The sequence below is a fragment of the Condylura cristata genome, unplaced genomic scaffold (genome assembly GCF_000260355.1).
Source record: "Condylura cristata isolate star-nosed mole 26May11 unplaced genomic scaffold, ConCri1.0 scaffold00005, whole genome shotgun sequence".
In the NCBI taxonomy this organism is placed as follows: domain Eukaryota; kingdom Metazoa; phylum Chordata; class Mammalia; order Eulipotyphla; family Talpidae; genus Condylura; species Condylura cristata.
In genome coordinates this window covers 58,371,735-58,396,950 of record NW_004567106.1, presented here as the reverse complement: position 1 = coordinate 58,396,950, position 25,216 = coordinate 58,371,735, and the positions used below count along the sequence as shown (strand labels likewise).

The 25,216-nt window shown below is 44.3% G+C and overlaps 1 protein-coding gene across 1 annotated transcript in view; it reads right to left on the bottom strand.

The window, feature by feature from the left end:
- The window catches only part of SND1 (staphylococcal nuclease and tudor domain containing 1), a 381,281-nt gene that overhangs the window by 300,564 nt on the left and 55,501 nt on the right, over positions 1-25,216 (bottom strand). The window contains exon 10 of the mRNA XM_004677002.2: positions 20,381-20,494. Within this exon, the coding sequence (XP_004677059.1) occupies positions 20,381-20,494 (114 nt within the window). The remainder of the gene's footprint in view (positions 1-20,380; positions 20,495-25,216) is intronic.

Sequence of the window (25,216 nt, the reverse complement as noted above, 5' to 3'; positions counted from 1 at the left end):
ATTTAAAAAGGGTTTTACAGCAACTCTAGGTTGTTCATTAGAACCAGCAACATTACACATTTGAAAAATATTTGTATATATGTGCAATTTACCTGACAGCTGAAAAAAGACAGGTGCAAGGCCTGGGAAGTAAAATGGGACCTCAAAAGCAAATAAGAATTCTACCACTAAAGCCACCTGGCCAATTCCAGTAAGAAAACTACTCAAAAGGACAATATGTAAGCTGTACAATAATCCAAAAATGACAGACATATGCATACATGTTTTAAATTAAAATAAGCGCTCCTTAAAAAAAAATTAACAAACCTACTACTTTCTTCCAATTGTCAGAAACCATAAGCTTGTCCAGAGGAGCAAGCTCATAGTCAAAACTAGAACCTTCATCCTTACTGAGCCTCCTCTCTTTGAAACACAGTTCCAGAGGCATTGCACAAAACCAGCTTTCAGAGAAAACAGTTATAAGGATGACAGCAAGGGCAAGAGCTGAGAGAAGGAGAGGGCAGGTGCTGACCCCCCAAAGGAGAGCTGCTGCAGGTTCGGGGGCTGTAGACATGAACTAAGGGCGTCACTTCCTCCCTGGATCCAGGTAGTAACAGTAAATGCTGCCGACACTCAGCAAGACGAATTGGGCTACCGAGGAGTAGCTGCCACAGACGCCTAGGTAAAGAGCAGACTTCAAAGACAACACCTCAAACAACACATGGGCACCTCTTCAAATGGAAAACATTCCAGTGACAGGCCACTGGCAGGTTCATCGACTCCTGGTCAACTTGCAATTCAGCACCATCCTTAGAATCAAGCTCTCCAGGAACGATCTTTGGAATGTATCTTCTTCCTCTTTCTTTTCCCCAAGAGGAAAGTTTAACAGTAGTTTGTTTGGATATGAGCTTGGTGTTTGCAACACTGAGTTTGAAAGGTTTAAAAGGAAAATAACAAAGAAACCCCTAAAGCAAGAATAAAACTAGGGAGGCAGATGGGGGAGGGTGGGTACCAACAGTACATTTCACCTCCATGGCCTGATGAGTGACAGAATCTCTGAAAGGTTTGTGTTTCATTTCTACCTCCCCAGAGCTACAAGCAAGAACGCAGCCAGTATCCAAGTGGTAAAGGACAAGTCAAATGTGCGAGCTCTCTCCTTTGAATCCCTACGGCACTTGGGTTGTGTCCCTCCAGCAAGCAGCATATGCTGGCTAGTATAACACGTGCTTGAGTTATTCCCACTACCAGACCGTGAATTCCTGGCAGTTAGGGGTTTCACCTGGCATACCTCAGTTGCCTTCCTCATCCTCCACACAATATGTTTTTGGAAAGAAGAAATAAGAAGCTACCTCAAGAACTGTAATGCTAGCAAACAGGGACCCACGCTTTGTGGCATACTTCACACAAGAAAACATGCTTGGTGCTTGCCCCACATGCACACAACACACCCCAGCGCCCCCAGGAATGTTTCCCTATGGGTTTGTGGTTTTGTTTATTAAAAAGCATTCCAGGAAACACAAAGCTGAGTAGGGCTCAGTAGAACTGGAATGACAACTCTCCTGAAGTTTCTTTCCTCTGCAAAATGTACAATGCTAAGCTACTACCCCTAGTGACCCTCAGGGAGAGTGACAGTTCCAGAAGCTTAAAGCTGCTGAAAATGACACTGATTCCGCCCTTTGGTGATGCCACAATGGAGAATGAGAAATACCCTTTAATTTAATGCAATTTAAACATCAACCAAAGACACATCTTGGTGGTACATGCTGTCCTCTGGTCTCGCTGGTTCTGCATTAGTCCAGCTTTCAGACCCACTTTCACATACACGCCCTACATCACAACATCCTTCTGAGCCGAACCACCACCTGCCTATCAAGAAGAGCCCTCCAAAGATTAGGAAGAATATCTTTTTGAAGTCCTTGTAGGACTTTTGGCTAAAGAAAAACTTGGTGGTCAATCTTAGAGCTCACATTACCAGAAATGTAATCTGGGAACCCGCTTCCTCCCCAAAGGGGGGGTAAGCATTCAAAGTTGAGAACAAGATAACAGAGCCTAGCAATTTCAGGGTATTAGATTTAACAATAAGGAATCCTTTACCTGACTCGAGGGAAGCACTGTGAGGATTAATTATAAGGCTTTAAGAGAGATCTGATCTTCTCCGAAAGAACACTAAATAAGCACACAGTGTTATCACTTATAAGAAGCAAAGTTCAAAAGCAGAGGGATCTACTGTGCTCCATTCTGACAAGAGAGCCTCTCAAGTCACCTGGCAAAGTGAAACGACGAGCTCTCTCCCAAGGGGCACAGCAGAGACCCAGCTGAAGGCTACACAGGCAAAGGGTGAGGAGGAAGGTGAGGGCTGGCGGAGAGCACGCAGCCTGCTCAGAGCTCATCACCTGCAAGCCACCCCCAGCAGGGCTGAGTAATCCCTCCGGCTGAGGCTCGGGGTTGGATTATGATTTTGAAGTTCACATATCACTGTAAGGTAATGTCCCAACAATAAGCAAAAACAAAAAATAGGTGGAAGACAAAAGGAAAATGGCATTTCAAGAAGACGTCTTATACAAGAGGAAAACCAAAGAATAAAACTACATTCAATCTTAAAAGAGGCATTTGATTTTTGTTCCTTGAAAAATTATATATAGAACAGGTCAAGTCTGGGATGAAACAGCCACCAGAATACTTGGATAAGTAATTGACATTCTTTAGGGATAATTAAGGCTTTCCTACATGTCACAAATGAGGCCACATTAAAACTTTCAATGTAACTACTGGTCCAAATCATAGCATGGAAGAGCCAGACACTATTATTATTAATAATCCTGACACCAACTCTAACAGTGGGGTGTGGTGGTAGTGTTGTGGGGGGCGGGGGTGAGTGCCACTGAGTACCCAACAATTTCATTGAGTTCTGAAACTACCTACCATGTGGTATCATCTGACTCTACAGGTTAACCTAGAAGTATGTACCTCCCCTTCCCACCCCAACTTCAGTGCCAATGGCAAGTCCAGGTTGTTATCTGTTCCTTTGACTACCCAGTCAAAGAATTCCCCCATGAGCTCGATTAACTGCATTAAAACAAGGAGAAAGGGTGCAGAACTTCTTTCCCTCTCAACGAAAGTCACTCTCCCCAGTCTCCATGAGTTCACCAGTTGGGAAGTTCTCCAATCCAGATCCTGTGGGTATTTAAGGTTTCATTACATGGGGCACGATTGATTAAATCATTAGCTGCTGTTTCAGCCCATCCCTTTTCCTCACCAGAGGTCAGAGGGCAAGACTCCAAGTTCCAGTGCTCTGATTATAGGTTTGGCTCTCCTGGCAACCAGCCCCCAAACTCAGGTCCTTTCTAGGTCACCTCGTCCAGATAACAGACCCATTTATAACTCTCATCACTAGAAATTCATAGGGCTTTAGCAGCTCTATGCCAGAGCCAGCTGCAAACTAAATGTATACTTATTATAAATCACAATATCACAACTAGGATAATGATTTTTTTCTCCCTACCTCCTGAGGAAACAAAATAATAATGTTTTATAGGGAAAAACTTTCCAGAAGGAAAATATTTAAACTCATCATTTAAGAAATGAGTGGCTATGACATCTTTTTTATGGAATAAGAGAAAATTGCCCCAAAGTGGAAAAGAATGTGATTACTTCAAAATATCCTTAAGGCAAGCTTAACAGCATTTACATTTACAAGATTTTCGTGGGTTAATGCCATCACTTTTAATCACGAGACCTCCCCCAGAATCTATGCAACCAGTTCTCCACTTCCACAGCCACCTAGGAAAACCAAAAGAAGGAGATTCTCACCCATCACTGCACAGCAAAAGCATCTGTGCAGAGCACTGAACAAGGGAAAAACTGAAAAAAAGCTATTTGGACCCACACTTAGAAATTCTGATTCAGCAGACTGAGGGGCATATATGATTTTTTTTTTTTTTTAAGAGATCCCTAGGTGATTCCGATGTGCAGCCAATGGTTGAGAACCTCTGCATGAAGAGCATCAACACTTAACATTTCCATCCCACGTTGCTCTGCTGATTGAACCATGTTGTTAGAGTCAGATCTGAGCCGGCAATCATTGGCGCTGAGACACCGTACACAAATGAGTTGCTGCAATTGAGTAGAATTTAGACTCTGATGAGTCCATGGCTTTGATTCTCATTAATCTTTTATTGCATTCCAAGTTATGTGTGCTTTTCATTCCATGACTCCAAGTCAACACATAAAAAATAAATGTTTTAAAAATGCCCAAGCTACTGTCTTTTCTTACAACCTTTCGTATTCAAGAGGCTTGATGAATAAAAGAAATAAAAGATGACCCACACACCCCAACACACAGACAAAGAGCAAGTGAGAGAGGAAAAGAGAGAGACAAGCACTTGTTCATTAAAAACAAATGCAGCCAGTTACCGTGGAGCAGGAGACATTACAGAAGCCTCTTCTGCCTTGAACCTTGTAACAACTGCTGCAATCTACGCTTGCAGGCAGCAATAAGACCTGAATTACAGAGAGCAGCCTGCGCAAGGAAGGGCCTGCCATGGTGGCGTGCACGTGTTTTATGCTGGCAATGAAAAAGGGCCTGGCAGGGATGTACTCAGTGCCTCCACTCAGAGGCTCTCTTCTGACCAATTTTTTCCCATCATGATTTGAAGAGTGGGACCCCAAGAACTGTTATCTACGTCCAAAGCAAAAGCTTGGAGATCATCCCTGGTAGCAACTGCCTACCTACTCTCACAGGCAGGTGCTGAAGAATTCCAAATGCAGTACCTTGGTCAGCACAGTAACCGCTGCTGAAACTCACAACTATGACAGACAAGATCCAGAGCAAGAGGCCAAGTCCATCTAGACATGCGGTAGTTTCATGTTCGCTTCTCTTCCGTAGTTGGGCCTGACACCTGCGGGTCAGGATGCTGGGCACTGACCTCCCACAGTCACCAAAATAAATTACAATGACCTTGGGTGGGGGCATTGGGAGTGACCTTATTGCCATCCGACTAGGGAGTGGACAACTAAAGGCTCCATGCAAGCCAGGAAAGCACAAAGCAGGTCCAAGAGGACACGGGCCAGCGGGGGGCAAATGCTTATTACCCAAGAAATCATGGCGGTTGTCCAGCCCTTCAGGAAGAGCCCAGCACTAGGGAGAAGCAAGTTATTAAAGAAGACAATAAAATAAATAAATCAGCCTTCTGGGTTCACATAAATATTTCACTAATCAGTTAAAGGACAGTAAAGGGAATATAGAAAGAATGCCTAACAGCTAATGGGATTTAGGTAAAATATTGCACTTTCCAAAAGTTACTCAAGTGTGGCAGGGAGTATATGAGCTAAAATTACTTTTTCAAATAACCAAGATCTAATTTCTTCTTTGGAATCACAGGGAAGGACCCATACAAATGACACCACTATCACTAAATGATCACCAGGCCCAGATCTATTCTTCTCCTTCCTGAAACTGCAGGGGCATTCCAGCATGAACTCACCACTCTCGTTTCAACAGAATCAAACCAGAGGGAGTCCATGTCGCTCCAAGCTACACACCTGTGCACAAATTAAAATACCTCCACTCACATTCCCTGTGCCTCAGATACAACTAACCCTGGGAGCGTCCTTCCAAAGCCCTTTGCCAGCTCTCTAGAGCCAGTCAGAATGAAACCAGCAAAACAAGGTTGGGGAAGAGGCAGCCACGCTGGGGTCACAGGGGAGTCTTCCCACAGACAGTGACTCAGCTCTAATCCCTCCAACCATCCTCATTGTCCGAGATCCCTGACTATGTTTATCTTAAGAGAAGATCAGGAGATGCAGGAAGAAACTTAACTAGTGACTTAACTACCTCTAAAGACCATAACCCTGAAGGGAGAGCAAACAGGATTCTGTTGCCAGTGCTCAAGTTTCACACCAGAGTCGGCAAGACGGTAGCTGTGGACAACCCACATCTGTCTCACTTCCTAGTAACCCTGAACTGGCTGCCCCATCCTCAGGAAGGGGGTGTGGGATATAGGCCTTTAAACAAGCAATAGTGATTTTAATATCTACTGGTCACCAATGTGGCTGTCTTTTAATTAAATATAACTGCTTTCTATACGCTTACTTGGGGGTAATGGTTTTTATCACAACAGGGTGCCATGTAATTGTGTGCATGCTCACAGTGCGAGGCACCATGGAAGTCACTGACAGAGCGGTGCGTGGGACGAAATACATAAATACCAAGGGCTGCGCTCACAATGCTGCCACGGGAGCCTTTGTGTTCCCATTAAAGTGTCTCACCATGTCCCAGGCAAGGCATCAGGAAAGAGCAGTGGTCCCCAGGAGAAGATTTACCATCTCCCCTACCCTTTATTTCAGAAGCAGCAAGTTCAGCTGTTAAGGGGAGGGAGCCTTCCTGGCAATAAGCACAATGGGCCTGGGTCACAGCCCGTTTCTAAATAACACAAATAAGGAATCAGGTGACTAGAGAGTATCCTGCGGGGGTAGGGGGGCCTAAATATCAGCCCCTTCGGGAACATGTGTCTGTGGAAATACTGTTTTATACCACACTTCAGCACAATGCACCCAGAACTACTTCAGACTGGAACAGAACTTGTGACACTTTCTACTTCAGGGCATATCTCCTCACTGATGAATGAAGGTAGAACAATTGTAAAAACTAGAAATCATGTATATATGCAAAAACTGGTCGCAAATAGTTAAATAAATGATGGCATGTCCACATTCTTAGCCATTAAAAATCATGTTTAGAAAATAACTTAGGCCCTTCCTGGTGGCGCAGTGGGTTAGGACCAGCACTGCAAGCTTGCTGCAGCCACTTCAGTGCAAGTTCGATCTCTGCCCTGAGGCAGACCTCTCCTGACTCCACCTGCTGCTCCCCTCAGCAGTGTACTTTGTCAGTCTGCCTGTTCTGCTCCCCATCCTGTCTCTGGTGAATCCTCTCACCACCTCTGTGCCTCTAGCCTGTACCCCAGTTCTGTATGCATAAATAAATAAATCTTTAAAAAAATAAAATTACTTAAAGGCCAAAGGAAACAGTTACAAAGCATGCACACAGAAGCTGGAGATGGCCATGAGACATTAAAGTAGTGATGTTTTCCCTGTGTGAACTTACAGCTTATTCCTTCAATTTTCCAAAATTTATAAAATGTTTCATTTTAAATCTGGAAGAAATGTCTAGAGTACAAAATGTATGTAAAGAAGAAATCGAGAGTCTAACCCATGCATCTAATGGGGTTAAAGTATGAAAATTAAGCTGATAATGAAGTGTCTGGAATCAGATTCTCACAGGTCTCAGAAGCCAGGACCAAAATGACTCCTAACAAAACTCTGTTAAAAGAGAGAATACATCTCTTCATAGGGTTGGCCTGACTATTCTAACAGTGAGGTACTGGCAGGAAGACTTCATATAGGCATTAAGATTATTAAAGAGATATGGATCACCCACTTTTCTGCAGTTAAAAGGCATACCCATTAGAAATGTAAATTAGATTTCTCTTCATATAAATTATGATGCCTCTAAAATGGTTGCAAAAGTACTTTGTAAGAGTGCATTAAATAAGGAAGTCTGTGAGAAAACCAACTGCACCTTCTGGTGGGTGATAGAACCTCTGCAAACAGGAGCTTGGAGAGAAATCCACACAATGGCGCCTGAAGGGGGATATCAACCTCCCCAACCACCATGACTGGCCATGTGGCACATTTAAAGGCAAGCAGAACAGACTCAGAATCCTTGCTCTTCCACTTGCGGAAGAGGCATCTTGAGCAAGTTATGGAATCTTCCCAAGTCTGTCCCTCATGTAGGGGGTGAAATAGCGCATGCTCTGCCTGGGAGACAAGGCGCCAGGGCCGTCAGCCTCCTCACACCCAGCAACTTCCTTTACTCCCACTCTGTAAACAATCACCATACTCCTCACAGGAAGGAATGTTTTGCCCCTCGGAACTTTCTGGTCTATTTGGCAGTTGGACTGGGCATCTTAAACTAATAAATCCACAAGCTGATTTTTAAATCGCATCTTCTTCAGTGTATTTGTATAAATGATGTTAACAGAGTATTTCTTAGCCTGTACAGCTAAGAGCTGAGCCCTAAAAAGCAAAACTGAGCAGAAGACTATGTCCTGAAAAAAGGACAAGCTTCTGGCCTCATCATTCTGAACACGGTCATCCCCCACCACAAAACCCACACAATGTGACTTTTTATTTTTTAAATTTTCCAAAATTTATAAAAGGAATGTTTACTTTAAATCAGGGCGAAATGTCAAGATTCGAGAGGCACTTCAGGATTTCACGGTGCTGTGTCCCAGGCCACTATCAGCTCCCGGCCCTCTGCACAGCCATAAAGCATCTGTATGTTTTCCAGCCACTGGAGAGCTGCTCACACAGCCCAGAGCTGCACATTCTTTAGCCTCCCCCTTTTCTCTCATTGCCAAGTGCAGTTAATGTGACAGTATGTGAGGTGTGAACCCACATTTAACAAAGCGCCACTTCATAAACCTTTTCACCATGAAATGAAATTCACCCTGAAACCATGAACAGGCCCCACCTACAAGAGCCATCAGCTCAAAGAGTATGTTATGAACCCAAAGAAATTCCACAGTTCCCTAGAGAACCCTGTTCTCTGAAGCAGATAAATGTCTTCAGGCAGGACTCTCCTATCTCCTTCACTGGAATCCTCATGAGATGTTCCCAGCTAGGCAGAGAGCTATGTGGGTAGCAGTTGCTTCTGAGACCCGAGGGTAGAAAACCGCAGACAGGAACAGCAGAGCTATTACTATGCCTAAGTCTGGCCCAAGAAAGAAACTGGTCTAGTCAGAGACTGGTGTGGCCCCACCTCCCCACTGCAGAACCAGCATCTAGAGTATCTTCTCAGCTGATGTGCCACAGGAATACCTGACAATTATGCAAACTGCAGACTCTATGTCAATCTAACATTAGGAGCGCCTGAAGAAATTTTATCTAAACCACTACACGCAGGGGACAGCTCTCACAGGTGAGAGCTCTCGCTGGGGACAGCTAATAGGGCAGACAGCTTTGCACATGTGTTTGTGCCAGGAAGGGGGAGGGGAAACCACGCAGAGAAGGGCAGTGGCAGACCCTACACAGCTAGCGAGTCAGCTGTTGAATCAAAAGATACGGTATCAACAGAGCCCCACTTAATCTCTGTCCTCAGAGCAGTCCTGTGCAAACTCAGAGGGCCAGAGCTCATTTGCAGCAAATGAAAAGCAATAATGTTGGCAGCCATGTTTGCAGTGAATCTAACAGTTAACAATCAAATGATTTGACCTTGTAGAACTTCCCATCAGGGGGTGCCTTAGAACCACACATATGAGCATCATTTTGCTAGCAGAGAAAGGGACAGGGAGGTAGAAGAAAAATGCACCAAGGTCAAACAGCTCCCAGAAATAGCAATAAGTCCCTACTCCCAGCTTCGGAACTCCAAAACACGTCGGCATCACCAGAAGGCTAAGACATAGAAGCTGAAAGATGGGAGACTCAAAAACTGCTTCCTAGACCTTATAGGCTTTAAGGACCTGCTGCATGTTAGTTCACTCTCAGCAGGGGAGCTGACATTCCGAGCGGCTGTGGCACTAGGTTACAACTAGGCAGAAAAAAACAAAATCTGAGCAACATGGAACTAAGGGAGTGAGGGGGAGACGAGAAGGGCAATAAAATGCTCTTCTTAGCTGCTTGCTCCCTCTCACGTAATACTGACCATAGCTGGTAGTAATAAGACCAAGCCAGGGACAGGGAGCAGTGTAAAGATGCAATGGAAGCAGAGCAAGAAAGAAGCTGCGAAGAGAGTCCAAGGCAGCAATTTCAGGGCCTGCTTCCCCTATGGGCACCTGGGAGGTCAGGCTCACAGGCCCTGAAGAATGAGAGCTGCGAAGCCTCGTACTACTAGTTACACAGACCAAGGTTACAACCTAACATCAGAAACCTAAGCTCTTCTTGACCAGACTCTATTCAGGCTTCTTCTCTTCTTCTCACTCAGGCCCTGTTTCCATATTTGCTCCACTTTATCCCACCGTAGCAAGAATCCTGCTTAGCTTAGTTCAGTCAGAATCCACCCTCAATATGCCCTCACCTTGGCGATCTGATTGGGCTCCTCACCCTCTACCTTGCCCCAGAACTCTAAATCACCATTTTGCCTTGTTAATCTGATCTCTCCCCAGGCAAAGCCCCTGCAGTGGTCCTACACCATCGCATGCTCTTACACTCTGTCACAGACATAATGTAGAACTTTTTCTTCAACACAAACAAGTCAGGGGAAGAAAAGTTCAACCGCTCTGGAAGGCTCAAGCCCCTTTCAAAGATGAAGACTATTGCAAATACAAGGCCTCATCCTCAAATCAGAATCTGCCAGCTACAGATTTCGAGATTTAACCAATTCAGCTCTCAGTTTATGAAAATTCTGGGAGCAGAAGGATATTGGCATAGATTAAATTGTGCAAATGTAGTTTTCCAGCACATAAAATCGCATTTAATAAGCAGCTTAAATGTGGTTATCCTAGAGAACTAGAGCAATTCAGTTAGGCTGTGCTGCGGTCTGAAGTAGTGAATTTAGATGAAAGAAGGCACTGCTGTTGGCTGAGCCCTCAGCAAGAAGTGAAAGGGCAAGAGTGAAATACAGCGCAACTAAATATGCACTTACAGGTTCCAAAGTCTCACAACACCCCTTTCTGCATCCCAGGAGGGCGGGTGACAGAGGGGTAGGAGGAACCATGGTGGGTATGGGGAATAAATGCAAAATAAACTAAAGCACTATCAACAGACATTTATAAATTTGCCATACTGATACTTCCAGAAATTCTTCCAAGTCAAAGCATAAAAACCGATTTATATTGACATTTTGGAGACTCCCAAGGGAGAAAGGGGGCGAAAGGGTAGGGAGAGGCAGAACTTTCCCCAAGTCTCCAAAACCCGAGCTCTAGGGTAGACAGAAGCAGGAAGAGAGGTATCTCTACCTGAGCACATCTGATTCTGTCCTAGACAGGGAGCCAAGATACAGATGTTAAACACTGGCAATCCACAAGTTCATTTCTTATTGGGTGATGGGTGAGAGATGTAAGAACATAGGATTTTATTACACTGAATTTTCAGTTTGTCGGGTTCTATCTACTCCATCAGGGATCCTAGGAATAATCTGTATCACTTAGCAGGGAGACATCACTCTCTGACAGAATCCTGATGACAATTCTTACCTGCTATATTTTATGGATTTCTCATGATAACAACGGGCCCAAGTGCTGTTACAGACTGAAGCAGTTTGTGGCTTCTCAACTGAGAAGCTTACACCTTCCTGAACACCGATGTTACAGAGTCTGAACACCTCCAGAATCAATATAACTTGGTATGCTAACAGAAGAGTCCAGACTGAAAGAACCATTCACTCCTCTAAGAGCAGAGAACTGGGTGGGTGAGGGAAAGAGGGGTACCAAAAGCTTTAGGACCGAGGAGGCAGGTACCACAGAGCACACTGAAAAGGCAAGACTTGGCTTAAGAGGCAAGGAGGAACCCTAGATGTTTTCTGGAGGAAAATGCTGAGCTACTAGTTTAATATGCACTGAAAGGAATAGCAAAGGGCTGGGATAAGTTCCTTCCCCGTTACAAGAAATAAGAAACAAGTCGCTCTGAGTGATGTCAAGTCTCCCTCCTCTTAAGGTACAAGCTGGTCTAATAATCCAGACTATTCCAATGGCCAAAACCAGCAAATGGAGCTCTCTGCCAGTTCTCCCAAGCAAACCACGTCCTTGCCACAGTAACTGCACTGTGAGGTAAAGAAGATGAGAGCCCACTACGAACAGGAGCAGCAGTACAGTCTGCACCCGAGCCATGGAGACCGGGCGGCCAGCCAGAGGCTACGGGTGCAGCAGGCTGGAGGAGCCCCAAGCACGCAGCACATCAGCAGCCCCTACACAGCTCCACCTCCAGCTTCTGCACGGGGGTTTCTAAAACAAGCCCCTCCAGCTGGATAGGCAGATGCCACAGGCAGCTCCATATGAATAAGAATATGGCTTTCTCCTCATTCCAGACCACCTCATGAAAGACAATGGCCCAGAAGAAAAAGCTAAGCCTTGCTCCCAGTCTCCCTAGTCCTGAGAAGAGGCCCACGGAATGGCAAAGGTAGAACCAAAGTGTCGGCATATTCTGCCCACTTGTCATTCTGAATGACAAGAGTCCATAAGAATGAAATAAAAATTATACAGCAAGGACCCTCCCTGGTGGTGCAGCAGGTTAAAGTACAGCAGTAAGAAGCTAAAGCCACTTAAGCATGAGTTTCATCCCTGCCCTGGAGGTGATCCACATGGCGCAGCAGACCTCTCCTGATTCGCCTGCTGCTCCCCTCAGCAGTGTATTTTGTCAGTTACTTTGTCAGTCAGCCTGTTCTGCTCCCCATTCTGTCTCTGGCCCTGCACCTCTGGCCTGTACCCAGTTCTGTATGCACAAATAAATAAATGTTTAAAAAAAATTATACAACGAACATGTGGTATCAACGATGTGCTAGGGATTAAGCTAACAACACATTTGAAGAAATGAGAAACCTGCTGACCCAGAAAAATCAAACTGAATAGGGAAGGGGCAAAATAAAAGGCATTTTAAAACAGAAACTAGAAACTACAGGCATCCGTTAGGTGGGTTATTCAGAATCAGCAGGACAGCAGAAGCAATCAAATTCTGAGGACGTATGTCTCAGGCAACGGGGCGCAAAAGCCCACACAGATGGAGGATCTCTGCTGAGTCTCACGAAGGGCCCAGAATGGTGAAACAAGCGTGGAGCAGAGCACACCAACTGGTTTCTAACACACATAGGACAAGTCTCTGGATGTCTTCACAGGTGAACTGCACAGAGATCCTAGCGTGAGACAGCATTAAGCCAAGGGAGGCACCAGCACCATGAAAAACAAGCAAAGGTCTGTGCAGCAGAAATAAGACAAACGTCGTACTAGACGGTGAGATTAAGACCTATGAAATGTGAATAACCCATAAACTAGCTGTAGATCTTCAAAGGATGGCTCAAATGCAAAGTGACATAAAAAATATGATTAAGGACCAGGCCTGTCACTCTCTACGAGGAAAAAAAGGCAAGCATCTGTGTCCTTCAGCTTCCCCTTGGCGTCTCAGCTTCGAAAAGCCTCTTCTGAAGCAGTGACATGAAGTGACGCTGCTCCATCCAGAATCCATCACCCAATCTAAAGTCCACTTGTCACTGCAAGTGCATAAACTGGTCAGGACTAGAGGTTCAGTTTCAAAAATTAAAAACACTTGACGAATAAAAATAATCTCCCAGACCCATCGTTCCCAAAATACAGGAGGAACTTAAATGTTTGCTTTTTGAACTCAACAAAATTTCCCCTGTACAAAGCTAATTAGCCCACCAAGGACTGAAGCCCACAGCCCTGGCCTGCAAAAGCACAAGGTTCTGGGTGACTGCACTCAGCTTGCCTTGAATATAAATGCTATGCAAAAAAAAAAAAGGTAATTCATCTAAACACAGTGTAGGTAGTTCTGCAATCAGTAGCTCATAAATAAAGAGAGAAAGATGAAGGGAAAGCTTCTAATTGATTTTAAAATTACTTCCAAGCAAAGAAATAATCTGACAACCAACAAGGTCGACAGCAGTAATATATATAATATATATCTATATCTTTATATCTACATATATAATATATGTATGTGGGGAGGGGGGAAGAAATGCACCTAAAAACTTTAATGAAACCAGACATGGACCTGCTATGGAGAAAGGTATTTGAGAAAGACTACTGAAGAGCAGAGGGGCTACGAGAATCAATCTGCAAAAAGCACTTAAAAGCCTGAAATGAGCAAATTCCAGCAGACTGAGTCCAATCTGCGCGGTGCAGACAGACCACCACTGCAAGAGAAAACTTCAGCTCAGAGACGCAGCTCCTCAACTCAGCCGCAGCCCCTAGACTGAAAGCAGGGCTCTGACCACCAGGAATCAGCCCCACCAGGAAGAAGTGGGAAAGGGCAAGAGAGCAACAAGCCCCTCAGGGAGTCTTCAACATGGTAAGTACATGGCTCCAGCTGGAGTGGCGGCCAGAAGCAATCTCCGAGATTAGAGTGGTTTAGGAGGTGGTAAAAAAAATGCCGAGGATTATGTGAATCAGGTCTTAAATATCAGCAGATGTGACTTAAACGCCGAGTGTAGTCACAGGCTTCCATAAGATTCTAGAAGAGAGGGACTATGAAACTGCGAACGCCATGTCAGTCCTGGCCTCAATGGAGTTTACAGTGGAAAGCAGGCCGGGATATAAACAAGCAGCATAGGATGATACTGAGAAAGAAAGATTATGCGCTTGGAAACCTCTGGCCTGAAGGTTTCCAAGAATCAGGCAAGAAAGAGGGTTGCCTCAGTCCTGCAATTAGCTAAATAAAAACCGGACAGCAATTTCAAAAACAGTAGATTTCCAGCAGCTCACAGGACAGGAAAGCAGCAAGAAATATGAACACGCCAGAACCAAGAAAATTTAGATACATTGAAAATAGAGACCTGTGTAATCGCGGAGATTCAATGAAGAGACAATAAAGTGGACAGGAGGAATTGAAAGAGGTCAATGTGCACGGTGGGGAAGGACACACCACCAGGGCTCACTAGGAGGTTATTATAATCGCACAGAAGTCACCTGAATTGAGGAGAATGGGACGTTTTTAACTAAAGGAAATGAGAAAATAGAATTTGTAATTGAGAGAAGAAAATAAATCAAAGGGGAATAAGAGGCACTTGGTGGCATCTCTGGGTTATGATTCGCTTATTAGGATCAGTGAGATGCACATTTTAGGAAACTTGGCAGAAACCATATCTTGACCTCCCCATGAGGAGACAGGCCTACCCCCAGTGACCTCTCTAGAGGAGAAACAGGTGGCCCCGAGATATCAAGCTTTAAAAATGGACAGGATGTATGTATCCTGGAATCTTAACTAGATGGGCTAAAACCCACCCAATTTTGTAACAAAGATGGTTTCAAGTGTTCTTCTTAAAAATGCTCAGATCAAACAATCTGAAACTGGTACAGAATGCCTCTGCCAGCACGATGACACATTCTATGTCTTTTGATCACGCTGCTGCAGTCCCCAAACCTCTCCATTGGAAACCGGTAAAATGCTATATCCATTTCAAAGAGCTTTAGCTTTTCTCCAAGGGCCTTAATGCCAAGCTGGAGTCCCCCTCTAATTTGCTGGTTGCCTTATGCTCCCAGTCACAGGTGCGAGATCACAGCCCATGGGTTTATGGGTTTGCCCCTACTTCACTTAGGGACCGCAGCCCCACAGCTGTCTGTGGGGTGCATCTCAGCAGCCTTGTCGTCTGCTTTACGGTCCAGCAGGATCAGTCATCTCGCTCTCAGAAATCTACACTGAAGGGAATAGGTTGAGAACCACGTTTAATCGTGTCGAAATAGCAAAGCACCTGTACGACGAATGGAGTTATTAGCACCCGAAAGTGCCTGTGTCACAGGGACTGTGACAAAAGGCCCTAAAGAATCCCAGAGAATCACTAATAATGCTCCTCCCTGCAGCTCCATCTACCCTAACTGCATGCACAGGAGACCCAGTGGGGTCACATCTGGGAAACAACACATACCCCAAAAGGCGGCAGGGGAGTTTAGGCAGAGTATAGTTTTAACAAAACTGATCTTTTTGTGCCCAAGTGTGAATATTTAGAGGCCCTGTTGTGAAACATTTATGTGGTAAATAAAGGCACAGGACAATGGCTAAAATAGGGTGATGGAAAAGAATCCAAGTCAATGGCAGGGGACTATGAGAAGAGGCGAAAGGCCCCACATTCAGTTCTGCACACGTCCCTGAGGTGCGAGTTGAAGGGCTGTACGTGAGAGACAGAGACAAACAGACAAGCCAGACAGACACTCACAGGCCAAGGAAAGAGAAAATGGCCGCTGCAGAAAGTGAACCTTCTGGCCTTAACACCTGGGGGTGGGTAAATTATGTACCTGTTCTCAAGGTAAATTTCAGCAGGTTTCTCTTTGCCCACTACAATAGCTCTGCGGGAGCTGACTTCCTGAGGGGAAAAGTCAGCCCCTTCACTGGACGCCCAGGGGCTCTTTTCTTTGTCATTAACACTCTGAGTGTAACACAAAGCCCACAGAGGCCCTGGGCAATAGAGCACTAGGTTTTCCAGTTGCAGATCAAAGCCTTCTGCTCTCTAGGAAGTCTGAGATGGCACAATGTGTCATCGCCTTTAAGGTAGAAGCTCAGAAAATGCATAGCCTTTCTCCAAGTCTTAGCACTGCTTCTATGTGCGAAATAACTGAATAAGACAAAAAGTGCCTATGAGAAATGCTGGTACACCCTTAGGTGCACAGGAGCATCAGCATCCAATATGGCTCTCAGCAGAAAGGAATTAAAATCTCCAGACTGACTTTGGAGTTGCTTTTTTTTTTTTTTAAAGATTTATTATGCATACAGAACTGGGGTACAGTCCAGAGGCGCAGGGGCGGAGAGGACTCACCAGAGACAGAAAGGGAAGCAGAACAGGCAGACCAACAAGAACACTGCTGAGGGGAGCAGCAGGCGAGATAAGAGAGGTCTGCCATGCTGTGTGGGCCACCTCCCCGGCTGGCCAGGGATCGAACTTGCACAAAGTGGCTGCTGCCAGCTTCCCAGTGCGGTGTCTTAACCCGCTGTGTCACCAGGGAGGAACCTGGAGTTGCTTATCCAGATTTACTGACTAATCCAGAAGTCTGCCCCCACATAAACTGTGACAACAGCATCATCCAACTGTAATTCTTCTGAGGAAAATATTCCTCACCCTTGTTTTGAACTCTATCACACGTTCTAGTAAGGTATAGTCCAAATCTGGGAGCAGAGGTTCCCCCCGGAATTCCTGGATACTGTGGAAACCAGCTGCCTAGGGTGAATACCATTCCTTTGATCATGCCGTTTTGTCCAGAGCCCTTCCTCTGGCTGCAATTAGAAAGTACTCGCCAAGGGGGAATGGAAGCACACAGTAGCCTTGAGCGAAACTACTTGCCTTCATGTATAATTTAAAGAAATGAACTTGTCCTGTGTACAGAAAAGGAAAGCCCAATTTGCCCTCCTAGGGGCACAATACATAGAGACCTCAGAAGATGTGTATTAATTGCAGACAGGTTACTACAGTTTTTAGGGTTTGAAAAGATAAACACTAAAAGAAGCTCCCCTTCTTTACTTGAAGGGCAAGCCCCACTGAGCCATCACCTGGGAGCCCGTGGGGAGGCCGTGCCCTCAGACTCACCCTCCACAGGAGTCTCTGCACGCCATCTGCCTGCCCTTCAGGAAGTGCATGTCCAGATGTTCCCTCCTCGCCTTGTCCTCCAGTTCCCTAATTTGCGCCCTCTCAACACTCAGTTCTGCTGTCAGAATGAGCTCTAGTACCATCGGCTGTACGGTTATCATTTCCCCATCGCAAAGCCACTGCCCAGAGAGTGTCCAAACTTAGACTGAAGCAATCTCCTGGAGCATCACACTCAGAGGCCCTCCATACAACCCTAAAGTGCACCATGTTTCTGGCACTCCAAGACCAGGCCCTGGAATACACCTTTGACATTTTCACTGACAGTGAACTCGTAATCAGAAACAGTCTTCTCCACTTTTTACCTAGTTAACCCCAAACCACAGTCCAGACCTTAAACGTCACTTCCTCTAAGAAGCCTTCCCAAATTATGCATTCTAAGGAAGTCTAGCTTTTTGTTTTCTAGCATTTCATGTAGATGAAATTACTAGTGTCACTCCCCTACTAGACTTCAAAGTTTCACAAGAGTTTATTCATTGTTGAATCCCGTCAGAGTATCTGGAACCAAGCAGTGTAAACCCATCCAAACCATTCAAACAATGCAAAGATCCCATCGACTGAATTTCTTAAGCGTTGTTGTCCACCACCTACCCCACATTCAGGCGGCTCCAGTGCCCAGAAACAGGCTAATGTACGTTTGAGACAGGCCTGATGCCAAAGACTTAAAAGTAAGAACATTTTAGGTACACTGATTTTTTTGATATGTCCTAAATGTCTAAATGGCAAGTTTTAGATATGGTATGTCAAATAAAATGCATTTAAATTAGTGTTTAATAGAACTACTAGAGAATTTGAGGAAGAGAAGCGCACGTCTGTGGCTGCTATTATCTACCTCCCAGACAGTGCTTGCCTAGTGCCCTTTCTCCCACCTGCTACCTTCTCCTCATCTGTGAACATTCAAATGTACTCTAGCAGCTCTGGGAAGACTTGCCGGGTCTCCACCGCAATGGGGCTCTTCACAGGCCCTCTACAGGGTGGGGTCCATTCATGTATTTCATATGTGGCCCCTCACGAAAACCACTAAATGAATTTAATGAACAAATAAGCAAAGTCATTCCTCACTTCGCTCAAAAGCCATATGGTATAGACTCTGAGAGCTAAGCCCTATTTAGAACTTTCTTAAAATGGAGTGATATCTCAGGGTGAACAGAAGTCTAAAAAAAAAAAAAAAAGAGTGAGCGAAAGCAGTAACCTACCTTGGTGAAGAAGAAATCTATAAACAGAACCTTGCCTAAACTAGAAAATATATTCTAACAACTTCCTACCATCTACTAGGTTGAAAGAAATCTATCCAACAGATAATCCAAAGGTTACTGAGAACAATTAAAAATTCTTAGTAGTTTAATCCTTACTCTAGAAAATCCATCATCCTACCTAAGCCCAGCCCACACCCCCCCCTCCAAAAATACTGTTTCAGATTCAGCTACATAGTTGACATTAACGTAATACTTTGGCTGATGATACAGGCACAAAAATTAACGTTTAAGAATTCCAAAGTTGTGGTTGCTGTGGGAACCTTAATTCTAAGAGCACAGCACAGATGCAGAATTGTGGACTATTCCCAATAGTGATAAAATTGGAGATGTGTGTATTTACTCTGTGCGATGAGGCAGAGCCACTGACACTGAGAGAGCCTTATTCTGGCATTTCTGGGCTTCGTGCATTTACATTCTCAGCCTCACCACAATACTGTTTGCCGCATTAAATTGCTTCCTCTATGGGGGAAAAAAAGGAAGAGAATGAACTGATTAGCCAGACATTCAAAGAACCTACCCTGTATGAGTTTCTTATGCATGATCTGAGTCAAAAGACAATCATGATATTTTTATTTTACTCTTATGGGATGTCTATAATCTCCCACACAAATGAAAGCAGGGCATGAATCTTGAATCTCAACTTGTGAACGCACCAAGATGTGTATTTCAATGTGCAAAACATCAAAAAGCAAATCTCACATCTTTCCAACTACAAAAGGGATAAATTAAAAAGTAGATCACATAGAGCACTAGTGTCAACCATGCTGTTTGTTCATTCTGAAAAACTGCCCAAATACTCGCCAACAGCACTGGCTTTCCCGGAGGACCCAGTTCTATAGCCAGTCTACAGTTACATATTTTATAGATAAGAGGGCAAAAACAGGAGTTGGAAAGATGTTTGTAAAGACAAGACACAACCAAACATACACAAAAAATTTAACCTCAATCCCTGTCCCCAACCTCTCATAACTCAAAGAAAGAAAATGGCCACAAAATTTTTTAAAGCTGCTTTTTGTAGGCATACAGACTACCAACTCTTGTAGTTTTCGTTCACAGCATTGATTTTTCAAAATTGATATACCTCCATCAGAGCATATTGTTTGAACACGCACCTATGCTCCCAGGAGAACCAATAAATAGCACAAAACAGAGTTACTGATAATCACTGTTACCACTTACAAAAGATGAGTAGATGACCCCAGAGTATATAGAATAAAGGTTCATTTCTTCCCTAGAGCAAAACCTTATGAGCTACCCAATCAAAATGACCAGTAGAGGGTCAGACAAACTATAAAACCATCCTTGTAAACTGAGCGTAGATCTGGAGCAAACAGGAGGGGAAAGGGGAGAGGGATGAGAGGAGCTGGGGGAGGGGAGCCGTGAGGACCACACCTAGGGGGAGAAATCTTACATTGTCAAAACATTAACAAAGATGGAAGACAAAGGTACTTCATTAACTTTAAAAAAAAACAAAAAGGATCACTAGAACAGACCCAACTACTAGCATGTGCGATACAGGCATTTTCCTGTTCTTTATTTTCAAAAAAAAATATGATCTTGTTAGCAAATAAAATTCACCCACCCCACATAATCCAACCCTCACTTCTCCCTGACATCCTATGGAAGAAAGCCACCAGACCCCATCCAAAATGAAGTAGAGCAGCGAGTATGACTTGGAAGAAATCAAAACCTGCCCACGAATGGCTAGGCCACAAATATTTGTATATAGTACCTATGAGATTTAAAATGGGTGTCCTTTTAGATTCTCAAATAAGTGTGCCATACAGGACTAATTAACCAGCAACTTCCTTTCAATTCTTGAAAAAAGGCCCTACTGCTTCCCCACGCTCACCTGTGTGTTCTCTCCCTCCAGCCTTGGTGGCCGGATACTGGACAGATGGATGGTCTTGTAGTCACCAGAGTTTAGTTTCACAACAATGGCATCTGCATTCAACACCTGCATCACCTGTGGGAAAGAAAACAATGCTTAGCCCTGTTTCAATGCCTTCCCCCAAACAGTAATAGGGAAAAATCAGTAGCTACATGGGTAGATCATGTCAGAGAAAACTAGGCTATAATTATCAAACCCCAAAGATCTTATCATGATTTCTCCACAAGGCAGAATCTTTATCATTCATAAAGATAGTCAATCTTGTTTACATTTTGTCCTGACCAACATGTGTGATTAACTATCAGACTTATCATATAGAAATTCAGTCATTACACATTTTAAAGATTTTACTGGACACAGTTCTAGTCTAAAAATCAAGATCCCTAACTCAATGTCTAGGAAAAAAGACAAGGTCTAGATTAGAAGAAGGTACCGGCACTAGATAAGAAAGAACCAAAATAGAATGGCCCAGTAGAGAAAAAAAAAAAAAATCAAAGACAAAGAAAGGACAAAAAGAACTGTCATCATAACACAGGAAAGGAGATACTTAGCTGTTAATCTCATGTGCAGAAACATTAAATTGCAAAGATATTAATTTCAGCTACACTGAAAGACACCTTTTCAGAACACCACTAAGGATTTCTTGGAGCCCAGAATCACTCTGGATCCCATTCTCCGGATGAGAAAGATCAACTTCCAGGCTGGGTCATTTGCAAGTGCAAACACATTAATGCCCCTTTATCTGTGGAAGTTTATTAAGAGCACTCCAGCAGGACTCTCCCTGGTGGCACAACAGGTTAAAGCACAGCACTGCAAGGTAGACACAGCCACTTCGGTGGAGTTCAAACCCGGCCCCGAGGTGACCCACGTGGCGCAGCCAACCTCTCAGTCTCACCCGCTGCTCCCCTCAACAGTGTACTTCGTCCATCTGCCTGTTCTGCTCCCCGCTCTGTCTCTGGTCAATCCTCTCACCGCCCCTGCAACTCTGGCCTGTACCCTAGTTCTGTATGCATAAACAAAGCTTTAAAAAAAAAAAAAAAGCACTCCAGCAATGCCATACAGGATCAAATTCTACTGAAAGAAGGCTAGATACACATTGGGGTTTAACGAGTTATAATTAGTACCCATAATTCAGCCCGTGTCTACAAGTAACCCGATTACATTCAGCTGGATGTTACAAGGTTATTTGGTATTTTCAAACAACATGGTAGCTACTGACTACAAAACATTGTCACCATCCCTTTTCTCTTCTAATCAAAACCAACTCTTTTAGGCTTCAAAACTGCTAGCCTAATGAACGACAGGGTCAGTTATCACAGTTAAGAATAGCCCAAAAAAATTCCCTCCTTGATGCGTGAAACAAAAGCAGACCTACTCTTCTTTGCAGTGGCAGGAATCCCCCATATCTTAAGAGTTCGCACTATTTCCTAGGGGGACTGTGCATCTTTCAGCACAGAATACATCTATATTTGCAGACCTTTTCCAAAGAAGCAGTCAACCACACACCAGCAAAATAAGTAAAGAATACTTGAAGGGACAATCTAAGGAAAAAACAAAAGCAACAGGCATGACCACAGGAGGAAAGTCCTGTCAAATAGAATGAACGAAAAAGAAAGATGATGCTGGAATCAAGCCTAATGCCGAAGGGTGACTATGGCTGGTGGGTAAAAAATATCCCTGGGTTTTTCCACCTCAAGTAACGGAGCAGTGTAGGAAAAACAAGCCTGAGTCAGAAATACAACGATGGTCTGAAAAAGAACTAAGTAGATTAAGAAAGGGAGAAATTATTTTTCATTTTCCACTTTAAATAGTATTAGCTTGCAACCCTAAAAGCAGCAAAAAGCCAGTCTTAAAACCAACCACAGCGATTCTGCTATAACCTTTTGACAGATGTGAAAATCAAAAAAGCTCAGCATTAAAACCCAGTCAGCCAGAACCCAAAATTCACCTGGCCGGAAAAACTTAATGAAATCCAAGGTTAATCAAAAGCATCATCTGTGGTGCCACAAGGAGTGAGGGAAGGTATGGGCTAGCTACCTGCGTCTGGGTAGTACCAACAGGGTCCTCCGAACTGAAGACCCACAGGCCAGCCCATTACAAAAACCCGTCTTTGAAACTTCAAGCAGTCCAGAGGTATAACCAAAAATACAGATTCAGTAACTGAAAGAAAAAGAATAACAAGAATAATAAAGAAAAAGAATACTTAGTTCTTTTTCAGACCATCGTTGTATTTCTGACTCAGGCTTGTTTTTCCTACACTGCTCCGTTACTTGAGGTGGAAAAACCCAGGGATATTTTTTACCCACCAGCCATAGTCACCCTTCGGCATTAGGCTTGATTCCAGCATCATCTTTCTTTCTCGTTCATTCTATTTGACAGAAAAAGAATAATAATAATAATTCCATTAGCATCTGCACATAGTAATGTGAGTGAAAACACCCATGGTGCCCACATCTCCCTGGTGAAGATAACCACAGCGGCTTGGCCAAGTGAACAAAGTAGAAAGATCCCAGATAATGAGATTCCCTTATCCCTAAAATTCCCACCTTTCAGTGCGAGGACAGGTATTAAAAATGGATACCTACTATTCTGCCACCTCAGCTTCAAATTAAAGAGAAGAAAAACATTCCGCAAAGCCTTTACCAAGAACAACAGCTAGTCTAGCAAATCAATACTGTTCCTCCCTCAAAGTACAGACCACTGCCCAAAAAACAGTCCTGGTAATCACCAGGTATCTCCAATGCACACACATCACAGTATTTCCTCAATCTCAATGAGGGGCAAAGCACAAATCCCTCACACTGACACTGACTAAAACTGTCAATTGCCAAAAACATAGGGAAATGCCTATTATCAAGACACAAGAAGTATCTCGACACTCTCTCCTCCCAAGTTATGCTCAGAGAAATAAAACCAAGTAATCTGGTACTTGCACCTTTGGCCTCCGATTATGGGACGTGAAGATGTAAGCACACCCCAGTGACAAGTCACTACACAACCCTCAGCCTTTGCGAGGTATAAGCAGCAGCAGCAGCCAGTGAATTCTTGGAGCTGTAAATTTCAGGCCTCGGCTGCAGGCGCTCTCTGCTCGGCACCTCCCTGATTAGAAACCTCGTCTTCAGGAACTGCTCACCCAAACAAAGTTTGGCTTTCTGGAGAAGGATGTGTGGTTGGTGAGTGAGTGAGTGAGTTCTGGCGTGTGTGTGCATGTGTGCATGTAAGTGGGCTTTATCGTTTTTTGTTCTTCTTTAAATTGTGTCATTATCGTCCAGCGAACAAGCAGTTCCTGAGCAGAGACATGGAAGCAGCAATAAAACAGTGGTTATAGTCACGTAGCACACAATAACTGAAATGCAGAGCAGTTACTATCCAAAGTACACCATCAGCACCATCACGAATGACATTTATAACCATGATAGGACTTATGGTGCTTTTCATCAGGATAATGCTAAGTAGATCCACACTGCTCACTTTCTGCACAGCTACGGATCCCTATTCTATCCACCCCAACAGACACCCACCAAAACCACACCCCAGGAAATAACCAAACATACCTGAGCAGAAATCTACGCAAAGTCACTAAGTGGACTCAAGACATAGGAGCTCGATTCCCTCTCCATTTCTTGAAGCCCAACTGTACAAGGGGAAATCTGAGGTTCAATGATGATGCGCGGAGGTGAGGAATGACACAAATCAGGAAAACGAGAGCTTTGTCAGGGGCCAGGGACTTCTCTCCCTGCCTCTGGCCTCCTGCCAGCCCACCAACTAACTGCAGAGTCCATCTACTGCGCTCACTGGGTGCTGGCGGGCTGCTGTTGCTCAGCTTCTTAAAACCCTTGAGTCTGGGCTAAATGAACAAAAAGAGCCCTCCACCAGCCTCCTGAGTTGGAGAGACCTCAGAAGAGCTCCCCAGACACAATTGCCAGTTTCCCAAAGCTGCCTACACAGTAACGAAAGACCAGCAGACCACATGGGGCTTCGTTCGGCAGGTACCAGCAAGGTAGGTACCAAGAAGGGGCCCCTGGCAATGGCCATCAGACTCCCTTTCTCCTCTCTGAAATCAAGACACAGGTGGCTCCTCCTGCTCTCTAAAGCTGTGTGCTGTGTCTGCTGCCCCCAAAACTAACCCTGGAAACAATACCAAGGACACACCCAAAGTGGCTTGTGTTCACTAGCTATACAACTCCCTCTCCAGCACTCAGGAAGGACAGTTCCCAGACAAAATCTTAAGCATGATACTGTGATGCAAATATCTCTGGGGCAATGAGGACATTCCAAAAGGCTGGAAACTACAGGAGGGAATCAATAGTAAAGCAGAGCTCAGACAAAAGGCTGCAGAGGAAGAATCCCATAAAGCACCAACAGGTACTCCTGGAAACTGTCAAGGTCACCTGGGCAAGGGAAGTCTGTGAACCAGTCACATCCAAGAGCTGCCAAATGCGACTAAGACAAGTAAATTTAACAAGCTGTGGTAAATAAGGTTCCACAACAGAAAACAGACATTAGTGAAAACCTAGGGAATTCTAACTAATGTGCAGACTTCCGCTGCTAACAGCACGTCAATATCAGTACACTGATTATACTAAAGGTATCTTACTCAGGTAAGGGAACAGCAGGGGAGGGGAGGGTGAAGAGGGGTAGTGTGGGAATTGAGTAGACTGTCTGCTCATGTTTCCATTAATTTAGAACTGTCCTAAAAATATATTAACAGCTTATTTTTAAGTAACATCTTAATTTGAAACACTTTTAAAAATCTTCTCTAAATCAAGCCTCATCTTCTTATTGGCAATTCAGTCT